This window comes from Artemia franciscana, chromosome 17 (assembly GCF_032884065.1).
Source record: "Artemia franciscana chromosome 17, ASM3288406v1, whole genome shotgun sequence".
Lineage (NCBI taxonomy): Eukaryota > Metazoa > Arthropoda > Branchiopoda > Anostraca > Artemiidae > Artemia > Artemia franciscana.
In genome coordinates this window covers 15,482,344-15,494,619 of record NC_088879.1, presented here as the reverse complement: position 1 = coordinate 15,494,619, position 12,276 = coordinate 15,482,344, and the positions used below count along the sequence as shown (strand labels likewise).

The following is a 12,276-nucleotide window of genomic DNA, read 5'->3' as shown; positions in this document are numbered from 1 at the left end:
TTTTGCGGTTTAGACGAACCTTACTACCCCTAAAATGAAGTCGCGTGCATGTAAATGTAATATAGGAAAACTGCATTATATTTGCTAGATCGCGCCCTCATGACTTGAGCTTCATACCGCCAGTTAATAGACAAGAAGATCAAAAATGATAAGTTTATAACTTCACAAGTAAACGTTTTTTATCTGATTTTTACAGCACAAAACTTCCTAATATTGTTTTACTAATCCCTTTTATTGCTGCCAGTAGTTTTTGAATATAATTAGTTAGCACTGAAAGTGAATTAACAAAAAAGAATTGTGACTGGCGAAAAATCTATACTTTGCTCTTGAAATACGAGATTTTTGAATCAAAGTTTAAAGCCGACATCTAGAGAAGCAACTGAAGAGGAACAATGTGGAGAATAACAGCAGCAGATTTTGTAAAATTGCTCAGGTGTTAAAATACCACTAACAAAATGATCGAATCTTCAAAAATAACATCCCACCTCTCGCTAGAATAAGATCCAGTCCCCTCTTGCATTGGGAGAACTGACCCAATTCGAATTCAGTGCTGCTATACAGATTGACTCTTATTAGCACTTTTCCCTTTTTCCTCATCAATGCTGATTGCATAGCCTTTACTATTAATTTATGATACGATCAGATATTTTTTGTAACAAAAAAATGGAGTTTAATTTTGTCATGCGTAAGGGCTCAGTACTTTACTCTATCTGGTGCGATAAACGACAACTGGGCTATTTTCACGCTGTCGAAGCGTAAGTTCTCCATCCATCGTTTTCGTGGTCTGCCTCGTGGACGAAGGCTATGGAGGGATCATTCAGGGGTGATTTTTGGGAGGTGACTCAGTTCCATTCGCTTGACGTGGCCGAACCAGCGCAGTTGTTGTTTCTTGATTTTAATGAGAATGGTTTCAGTGAACTGGAGCCTTTGACGTATTTCCACATTTGTGTTTTGGTCAGTGTATTTGATTCTAGCAATGCGACGGAGGCATCTCGACTCAAAAGCTAGAAGTTTTCTTTCGTCTTCGGTTTTTCACAGTCAATGTTTCTTATCCATAAATAACTATGGGGATGACTAAACTGTTGAATAGGCGCATTTTGAGTTTTTCGGAAGGTGGTTACTTTTCGAGAGGTTGGCTAGTCTTCGGAGGCTAGAGCTAGCAAGTACAAGTCGAGGCAAGATTGTCTATTTGCAGCCCTCCTGTTGTTGCGCTACATTCCGACTGCATCAGTGACCGAACGGCATTTAGAAAGACGTTGAAGAGACGTGGTGATAAGATGCAACCCTGGAGTACTCCTGACGAAGTTGTGAACTCTTTCTGAAAACCCATCAGCGGTTATTAGTTGGCCTCAGGACTAGTCGTATAGACTCTTGATTATTTGGGCTATCTCATAAGGGATCCCGTGGTGAAGGAGGTTATGCCACAGTCCTTCGCGCCGTATCGGGTCAAATTTCCGACGGAAATCAACGAATAGTAAGTTGAGTTTTTGGTTGAATTCAATGTATCACTCCATGAGTTGTCAAACGACAAAATCTGAAAGCTTCTTGGAAATTGTTGCAGTTGCTAAAATGACAAAAAGAAAAAAGAAATAACCTGGAAAAACCAAGTTTTTTTTATACAAGCGCATCATAATGGTAGTATCGATATTATTTCTTGGATTTATTTCTCTTTTCAAAAAGAGAGCAACATTCAGCCATCTTTAGTTGCTTGAATATTTTGCCAAAACTATGCCTAAAAATAAATATAATTGTGTTGCGAGAGCAACACTTTGGTTTTGCCCCGTTTTTTTTTTTTTTTTTTTTTTTTTTTTCCTATACCGCCAATCTCAGCTTATTCCTGGAAACTGGTAAGGGTCTAACCTGTGCGGTTTTTACGGAAAGTGTGGACCTCAGGCCGGATTGATGAATTGAGACATTACATTTTGGAAAGCTCCACAGAACTCTTGCCTGGGGCTAAAAAAGATGGTTTTTGCTTGTCCACGAACCAGAGCCTATGGTGTGCGAAGTGAAGTGGAGTTATATAGCCTATGTCAGAGAGGAGTATCTGAAGTTGTGCAGCCAAGCTTTCGTTTCATCAAACCATGTTTCTGCTTTCGAGTGGAAGGCTCCGTTCTAGCAGGCAAGCAGGCAGGCAGCACTTTCAAATTGAAGATGGACTAAAATCTATAAGTGTGAATATATGCGGCAGTTACCCGGCCCAACAGCCAATATATCTTCTTTGAGTGATAAATAGAAAAATTTACAGAAGCAAAAAAGCGGCATTTTCCCACGGGTCCGAAAGTGCTGCCGTGATTTCGGCTGGGTTTATCATTTGTTTTTTCGGACTTGGGATTGAGGTAGAGAAATGTTATCAGATGTACCTCTTAAACTTTAAAAAGTTCTGTCATTGCTAAAGAAATTGTAGCTTATCCTTTGCTCCTTTCTAAGTGGTGACGTTAAAAAGTAGACCTACGGCAAAAAAAATCACTTTTGAACTAAGACAGATATAATTTTTCTTCGACGGCAACTGATAGCTCTTGATGAGCTGATCAAAGTATATTTCATCCATTTCTTGGTACAAAAATTCCTTCATGGGATATACTAGTTTGAAAGTTTCAAGGGGTTGACAACTTCAGTAGTAGAGTACACACTGAAACCAAAAATAGGCCGATACCAATTGTGAGACAAGTAGAGGACTTGTAAGCAATAGTCGGCCGTTAGACCATAATCATCTCGGCAATAAGGGGTTTGCAACTTTGGCTAGTTGGTGTACCTATTATTTATTTCCGGTGCATTTGATGGTAAGACCGAGTTGGTTCCAGTGGTAAGACATGTAGGGGACTTTTAAGTAATAATCGTCTTTTAGGCTACAATCATCTTCAGAAGAGGGGTTTGTAACTTTTGCTAGTTGGTGTAACCTACCTATACTTACTGTAACCTAGAATTAAGTGTTTACGCAACGGGTACAAACGATAACGTAAAACAACGAGGCAGTTTCGTAATAATTAATAGAGTGTTATTTATGGTATTTTGATCCTGAAAAGTTACGGATAGCTTTATAATACCAATAAGATCATACAAGATACTGTTTTAAGTTTTCATCCGTCACGATGTCTACGATTCATAAGGATAACGTTCAACTGGCTGCAAAGTCAATTTAGTCCCTCTCTGGGTATTATCGATAGCTCGTGATGAGCTGATAAAAACATGTCACAGTAGTTTCTTCATAATTAATAGTGTCATTTATGGTATTTTGATCCTGAAAAGTAACAGATAGCTTTATAATACCAACTGGATTATAGAAGATATTGTTCTAAGCTTTCATCCGTCACGATTTCAACGATTGAAAAGGATAAGGTTCAACTGGCTGCAAAGTCAATTTAGTCCCTTCTTTCGATATTCTTTTGTTATGATTGTTTTTTCAACGCTGAGGAATAGCCTTTGATTATGTGATTACTGATCGTGTTCTTATTTGAACATAATGTTTTAAAAGCTTCGATAGGCTGACAACTTCAACGTTTAACCGATAGCAAAGAAACAAAACTAAAGTGTTGCTCTCGCAACACTTTATTCGGCGAAGCCGGAGAAAGGTTGCCGCAGCACTTCACGTTGCTCAGGCAGTGTAGGTCTAGTTGCCTTAGTGATCGGTTTCGCAAATGAGTCAACATTGATAATAAACTAATCAGTTATAAGCTGCTAAAATTTGATTTGGGTAAAGTGCTATTCATCCACTCCATGGATACAGAATTCTCCGACCACGATTTTGTTACAGATTTACATATTTGAATTCAAACAAACAAGGCGGCGTTAGAGAATAAAGGTGGCTTTAACAATATTTATCTTTTTTTTGTTCTGAAGAGCCTAAATTTGGCGACAAAAGTACTATATCAAGGATGATTATGCGTAAACTGTGGGGCGATAGAACATTTCTGATTTCATATTCAAATCCAGCATAAAAATTGCATTGTATATACAAGGAAACTTTCTTGAAAATTTGTTTCCCAGTCTGTTCGTTTCCATAAGCATTAATATATCCAAGCATATTTGTTTCCAGTTTCTTTCACAATAGGAGTTCTAGCGTAAATGATACTGATATTTTTAGCCCAAGAATACAGACTGGAGAGAATTCACACATAGAGGGATAAATTGAAAGAAAACCCTTCGAGGGAGGTCTAAGTCGTAAAACACACATGTGCTAGTTTGCAAAACACAAACTGTAAATTTGTTATAAATAACATCTTTGACGTGAAATATATGAGGATGTCAATAAGAAAGACCATAAATTAGCCTTATTTCATTTTAGCGCTGGAATGTCGCTCGCGGGGGGATGCAGGGTCACGCTTCACACAAAATTCTTATTTTCATGAGAAAGGTACCAAAAAAATAAGGGAACACGCCCAAAAATTTGCGGAAATTGAGCTTTCCTCTGTTTTGAAAATCAGTACTGAAAAGTACTGAAAGTCAGCAACTTCTTTATTACTACTTCATGACTCTTATAATGTGCACATGTTGGGTGAGCTATTATTGAAAAGAGACAATAATTCAAAATAAATTCTTTAAAAAAACTATCAAAGTCGTCATATCTTTCATGGTAATGGATGGTTAGTTAAGACCGTTCCTCGTCAATAGTAACAGACACTATAAAATTGTATGGATGGAATTGTTATATCCATCGAAATAAGATTTTCTTATGATTTGAAGATATAAAACATGATAACTTTAACATTACCTATCAAAAGTAATTAGCAAAAGAAAAACCGACAATACGCTCTAAAAACCGAGATCTGATTTATTTATTAGACCGTATTCGATGGTTAATTCTACGATAAAACACTGAAAAAATTTTGTGATCTGCCGAATGGTCTACGGGTAAAGGTTTCGGCTAGGTACCAAACGCTTATAGGTCCAATTATCACATCATCGATGCTTTCCTTCTATTAGTAATATTGGGTACATACTTGTATTTAGTTCTTACTCACAGTGATCTCAGTTTTGTTTGCTGAATGTGCAGTACTAGACCCCAGTGGTATGTTTTTATCTATATTTCTTTTATTTAATGTAATCTTTCAATTTATTTTTGAGAATGTTCAGGGACGAATGCGCCACCATGCGACAGTATATCCTTAGAAATTGTGGCGGATTAGATATAGCTTTCGAAAATTCTAAGCCAATTGGCTGTCTCTCAATAGAATTCTAACCCTGTTTGAAGATTTTTTTTTTCGGGACAAAATGCCAAACACGGTAGCGTTTTGTGCCATGTTTCTATAGTGTAATGGTTAACAACTTAGGGGATTTTTAGTAAAGAACGAAGCCTAGCCCATAGTACCCGAAATTCCAAAACAAAGTGCCAAGTGAGGAAGAATCAGCATTTGAGGCTGATCCATGTATGGTAACAATTCTTCCTTTTAATCTTATGGGTAAAAATTTATTGTGAAAACAAATATATGGGAATTTCAAAAAGCAGCTTGAAACCCCACAAAAATGGTGTCAGATTGAAATTAAAAATACCTCATTAGAATGAACATAGCCAACAAACCCATGTAGGAAAATTACAGTCCCCTATCTTGAGCAACAACGAAAACCACTTTTTCCCATGGGAGGCACTGGTGTGTTTTCTTTTTTATTTTACTGATTTTTAATAGATTAAAATGTAAAAATAATTCTTCAAGATTATACCCCCTTTTTAGGGGTGTTGTTGTTTCTCCGATAATTAAGAAATTTATCTCATGCCAATTATTTTTTATAAGTAACATTGAAAATTCTTTTTTTTTTTGAGGGGCGGATGGTTAGAGCTACTGTTAACAGGGGGTCGGCTCTACACTCGTCGCTGATTACCATGCAAGTTGAAGCCTCCAGAATTATACTTTCAACAAACAATCCTAACAATAATTTCACATGCAAGATTTTGCATTAAAACATGAGATTTTGCAACTTGGCCCAAAAGACAAAACACTTATATCAACTTAATAATTAATTACACATTTAACAGTCACTGACGCCGAATTATGATTTTAATCCGACTTTTTCTTATAGAATGATCTAAATCTCCTTAAAAATAGGAAAATATTCCATTTTTTGTAAGTTTTACGTCTACTTTCGACGCCCTATCAAAACTTAAAAACTTAAAAAAAAATAAAAATGTAAATTGATACATGTTTAAAGCTGAATCTCAGCTATTGAATAATAGCGAATTGTCGTCTTATGCTGAAACATTATAACCGTAGGCCGGAAGAAACATAACAAAAAAAATTGTTGAGGGAACACAAATCGGTACTTATCTGTTAGCCAGTACACACTGGAGAATTTGGATCTATAAAATCAGATAATAGCCGGTTTACTGATGTCTGTATAAAGATACAATTAGCTTCGGCTCAGTGGAACACTACATTGTACCTGTATTTTAATAAAGATTTAGTTGTATTTTGCTTAGGTTTGGTTACATTTTGCATGCAGCCCTGCATTACTCAACCCCCAACCTCTTCTAATGTGCAAATATACATCCCAAATTAATTATATATATATATATATATATATATATATATATATATATATATATATATATATATATATATATATATATATATATATATATATATATATATATATATATATATATATATATATATATATATATATATATATATATATATATATATATATATATCCTATGTATCTCCCGAGCGTCTCGGTTGTTTCAAACCCGTACCAGTAGATCCAAATTCTCGAGTATTTACTGGCTGACAGATAAGTACCCACAAACCTTAAAAACAAAAAATCAAAAAGGAAAATTTATCACAGAATTTCATATACAAAATGATAAAGTGGAAATCGTTGGGCTATTGTAAGACACGAATCGACGCTGTTAGTACAAAAACATTCACTGCAATTATCAAAAAATACAAGAAGAGATAACTTACTCCTGACAAATCCTTGACAATAATTCGGCTTGATGATAATTTCACTGCACCAGATTTTGATCCGTCACTTTTTATTGAAGAACAGGGAGATTCAGGTCTAAGAAAACCAGTAATATCATTATTATTATCCAAAAATTTCATGTTATACATGTATAAAATGCAGTATCTTATTCTTAAATGCATGCTGCATATCCCAAAAAACAGAAAAAAAAAGAAAAAACACTTCTTTGATATGGCACCACCACCAACAACTACATAATAAATAACGTATTCTTCTCGGATCCCTGCCACTCACCCGAACCATCTACTAACATAAGGGGACAGGAAAAATCTAAACCTGTGAACTTTAGTCTGTGTTAATATACTAATAAGCACGTTAGAATCTCGCATGTTCGGTTGCGACATTTTTATCTCAAACCAAATATTTCCATATATTCCGGAACTGCATAAATTGCTCATTCACAAAAATGTGATATAACTGATATTAGTATTTATCACCCATTCTAAACTATCTTTTGAAAAGATTTGTAATCTGAAATATTTTCTTATTTAAACTAGATTAACTATTTCATAAAACAAAATTTAGTTTCAGAGTAGATAAATCAACAGAACGAAGGATTATTTTTCTTAGGATAGGAATAATCGTGTATCTGCAAACGTGTATGATTTCAAGAAACTGTCTGGGGCTACACGGAAAGCAGGTCGTCCTTGTCTGGGTTGGTAGGATGTCATAAATAAAGATTTAAAGGAAAAGGAAACTTCCTGGGAAGGTGTAAAGAGGGAGGCTTTAAATAGATTAGGTTGGAGGAGGAGCGTGCGTAGCTGTGTTGGCCTCAGGCGGCTTGGTGCTGCAGTGAGTTATTAGTAGTAGGCTAGTAGTAGTAGTAGTAGTGTATTCTCTGATGGCAAAATTTATGATTGTATTGTATGGCTGGATGTTTATTTATGAGTTAGAAAAGTTTTATTATATTTTTTTTTTCTATTTGCTTTTTTAGCGAAAGGGGGAGAAGACCTTAAAATGGGGAATTAAAACCAACAAAATGACAAAAGACTAAAAGCAGACGAAAAGAAAAGCAAAAATTAAACCAAGAACTTGTATAATTACTAGACTTCAGAAGTGAATCTGAAGTTGATTAACTGTAAATTTTAGTTGTTTTCAGTCATCACTTGTTATTCCTTTTTTAATCTTATTCTTTTTTACAAACAAAAAGGGTATAAAAATCAACAAAAAGGCTATGAACTCCAACAAAACGAAAAACAAGACTAAGAATATATTATTTCTTGTTATTATTGACCTAATCTTTTTTTTTTTAAACCTTGGTGTTTTCTAATTCGTCATGATAGGCGAGTTGGTCTTAAAAATTACCTTTGCGAATGATACAGCGATGTCTATTAGTGGAGAAATATCACGAACTCTGGTCTTTGGTGTGTAAAAATAATTGACCTAATTAATGAAATAGGTTGTCTTCCAGCCATGTTGCACCATACTTAAATCATATCCAAATTGGCTATGTAAAGATTGTCGCAAACAGAGGGAAGTATAATAGTCGTGCGCTGGCCAAACTTCATTCTACTTTCTGTGAATATTCTGTTCTTTATGCTTTAGGTCTTTTCCCCCTTCTTAAGAAAGGTAATTTAAAAGAATATGGATAAATTATTTCAAATTTTGCATATTCCTTCTGTATAATCCACCTTGGACAAAAAACCAGATTCTTGTTAGCAAATTTTCAGTTCATGATATAACCTTAAAGTTGGAGATTCTACACAGAAAACTCTCCAGTACAGCTTCTGCGCGCCGATCCTCTCAGCACCGTCTTATCCATTTCTTTCGTTGATTTTGTGTTTGTATTTGTTTTCTCTTTGTTTTTTTTTTGTTTTTTATTCTTACTCCGCCATATTTACTTCATGTATCGTGTGGGTGATAAATTAATTAAATAATTAAATACGCAATTTGTTATTTTTTGTCGGTCAAAGAAAGGTCTAAGAAAATATTCATGTCACTAATCGATCAATAAGAGTGTATTTGTATCGTTACTTAAGTATTTACATTCATTTTTTTTTATTATTCAAATTCTTGCTGAGTACCCACGGTTATAATTTAAAAAAATGTTGTTCAGCGCTCATGCCAAAAGTTATTCCATTTCCAACCTCATTGGGCATATGCCTTTCCTCAACACGTCCCTGTTTGAACTTTGCTTCCACCATCTTCATGGCTTCTGGCCTCATGTTAATTTCCGACAAATATCTCAAAATAAAGCTAAGAATATTTGATGAATTCTACATCAGTCGACAAACCAACCAGTTAATATAAGTGCGGAAAGGAAAAACATTTACTAATTTTATGTTTCTTCCCAATTAAAATCAGAGAGCATCGAGTTTCCTAGTAATCTTTTACTAATGGCAACCATTGAATAAATGACATGAGTATCCAGGTTTGATTTTGTATTAGTTTCTTGCTAACCTCATGTCAGGAATACTGAATATACGGCTTCTTCCTCACGATACAGAACGCTCATACGACCCTCCTCCCAAAGTGAAAGCCATGATAGTTACTTGGATACATGTCAGAGGCTTGTCTCTGCTCTAAACATCCCAGTTCGGATCTACTTCAACACTAAAAAATTCTGGATGAAAACAGAATCTGCCAATCTCTGTATCATACTTAAAGTCGAGAGGGAGGGAGTCACAAGGTTTCTTCATCATCAGAGTAGTATACTCGCACGACCCTCTTTCTCATACTGAATTAATTAAAAATTTATAAGTAGAAAGTTTGTTTTGAGCAAGTTAGACCATACAAAACTAAGCTTTACAATCAAAAACTGTTTAATATGGCAAGTAAAAACAGATAACAGGAAGCCCTGGACCCTGACACACCAACATTCCATGTTTTTTTTTTTTTACAAAGGAGATGGCTAGAGGCCCCTGGAGGCTTGATGAAATATTGAGTTGTATACAACTGTCAACATTATTTGCAACAATTTTGAAATAAATGGCTTTATTTTTGGAGGTCAGGATTACCTCCAGAACTCTTCCCCTCCACCCAAAACATTTCGTATGTATGTCTGCGTCCAATAAACCTTATTATTAGTAAACTTGGGGGAAATATAATACCTCAGAATTTAGCCTGGACTAGAGAAGAAAATGATAGTGTTTGTCTTTGGATTTGTTTTGTAATTTTGTTAGTCTTTATGCACGCTGAACACTGAACAGGTTTATTTATTGGCAGGGAACAGTTTCAATTATTCCTGACATCAACGTTTCTTTTGTAATGGCTGTGTAGTTGGAAAAAATTGCAAGTGCTATTTCTCTCAATTTGAAATCTTCATAATTCCAAATCACTTATGGTTACAGCCAAAGGGGTATCCGGGATTTTTCTTTGGGAGAGGGGAGTCAGAGAAACTAACATCAAAAATTTTGTTTCTATGCATTTTTGTTGCGTTTTTACGAGTCAGAAATTTTTCTTTTTTTCGGGGGGGGGGGGGGCAAAACTAGCCTTTCCCCCTACCTCGGCATTCGTTGCAGCAAATTGATCGGAGATATTCGAGGGTTGTGACTGCTTCGCTCCTGGTTCTACTAGTCCCCATAGCACTTTCCATTTATAAAAAGGATAAAATTCGGTTTTGTGTTAAATTTTAAGAACAGAAGGTCGATCCGAACACCAACCTATTATTTGAAATAAAAATTTTCTGCAACGCACAAAAAAAGATTAATCACACTCGGTCCTAATTAACACTAAATTAAGTGCATAATTACAATGTTAGGCCATTAGAAAAAATCCATATTGTTTGATGTAAGGATTTTGTTCGATCTAACAAATCGGAAAGGGATATTTTGCGTCCGAAAGAAGAGATCATACAGTTTTGGAAAAATAGCCAACTGATCAAATGCGGCTAGAAGTTGGTGGTGCGTTGAATTGGCTGCTGTTGGCTAGCTCAGCTGATGAAATCTATCTTATGCACAATAAAACAAAAATATTAAAGTTGAAATCATTATCATAGGAGAGAGCAAAAAAAAAAATAATAGATCGCGACAAATAAAATGGTGGAAAATACAAACAATCATTGAATTACAGTTTCCTTGGTGATCATTGACTTTATAAGGAAATGAGAATGACAGATAAGCAGAACAATTTTCCAATAATGAACGGAGCAAGTCCTTTCGGAGATGGATCGGATTAGCTATCATCTAGAAAAGAGAGCTCTTATAACTAGTCTCCACTAGTTCTAAGATTTTTTTTCTTTTGTCGATAATTTCAAAGGATTATCCTGCAAGCAGTTTTCCAAAAATAAGAAAGCAATATTTTCTGTCTTTCCACTGTAATTAGAAACTTATAGAAATGCATGAATTTTGTCTGATTAAAGCTATCTCATGCGTCACGTCCCACCAATGCCTTCAAATCTGGAGTTGATCGTGACTGGCAGATGCAACCATGGAACCTCAGTCACTAGACAATGCAGTTTAAGGTAATTTAAGGTGCAAATAAAGATTTTTGAATTTGTCTACCAAACCTAAATTGGTAATCCACTGCTCGCATTGGTCTTTCTTCTAATATAAATTGGTATAGTTTACAATCAAACATACCTCCTTAGAGTTAAAACTTAATCAATAAAATACCTAAGCATGGTTGTCAACCCAGTAATTTATTCTTTTTTTAAGACATGTCATATTTTAGCCTGTACAATCAGTACTCTGCTAAGATCAACAGGAGGGTCAGATCACTCCTATTCGAGAGGACCGAGAAGATTCAAAATACAGATTTTTCAAAAATAAAAACTGCAAATTTGAGACGCTTCAAAAATGATTTCATTGTGCCTCAGGTCAAAGAATCCGTTTAATCCCCCCTCCCCTAAAAAGTAACTATATTTAATAGCACCGCAATCAAAATAAGAATATATGGTGGCGACACTTTAGCATCACCTAGCAATTGTTTAAATAAGTTTTAAACAACTTACCGAGTAGATGGTGCCAGAACAAATTTTGGTTGTCTGTGGCAACATGAAGGTGGCAATGAGAGGGGTATATATCCAGAGGCGAAAAAGTCATGATTCAATATCTAAAAGAATAATGTTTATAATAATAATACCGGTGATAAGACACAAAATAAAAAAAGACTATAGGATACTTGTTGAACAAGAGACCAATGTTAGTCTTTAAATTACATTGTCAATTTAAAACATGTATTAGAACCCTAAAATTAAGATATCAACCATATGCCCAAAATGCAAGAGTAAATATTTTATCCCGAAAAGGGTATCCACGAATACATGTTTGTGAAGTCTTTTCCACGAATTCTAGAAGAGCTCATTCGTACAAAAATTTTTGTTCTGATGCTCGTTTATGTGACAAAGAGAAAACGCCACAACTACGTGCCGTTTTGTCA

At 35.1% G+C, this 12,276-nt stretch overlaps 1 protein-coding gene across 1 annotated transcript in view; it reads right to left on the bottom strand.

The window, feature by feature from the left end:
• The window catches only part of LOC136037912 (serine/threonine-protein kinase PLK1-like), a 133,022-nt gene that overhangs the window by 26,842 nt on the left and 93,904 nt on the right, over positions 1–12,276 (bottom strand). The window contains exons 7-8 of the mRNA XM_065720767.1: positions 11,849–11,949; positions 6,897–6,993 (exon numbers count right to left, since the gene is read on the bottom strand). Of these exons, the coding sequence (XP_065576839.1) occupies positions 6,897–6,993; positions 11,849–11,949 (198 nt within the window). The remainder of the gene's footprint in view (positions 1–6,896; positions 6,994–11,848; positions 11,950–12,276) is intronic.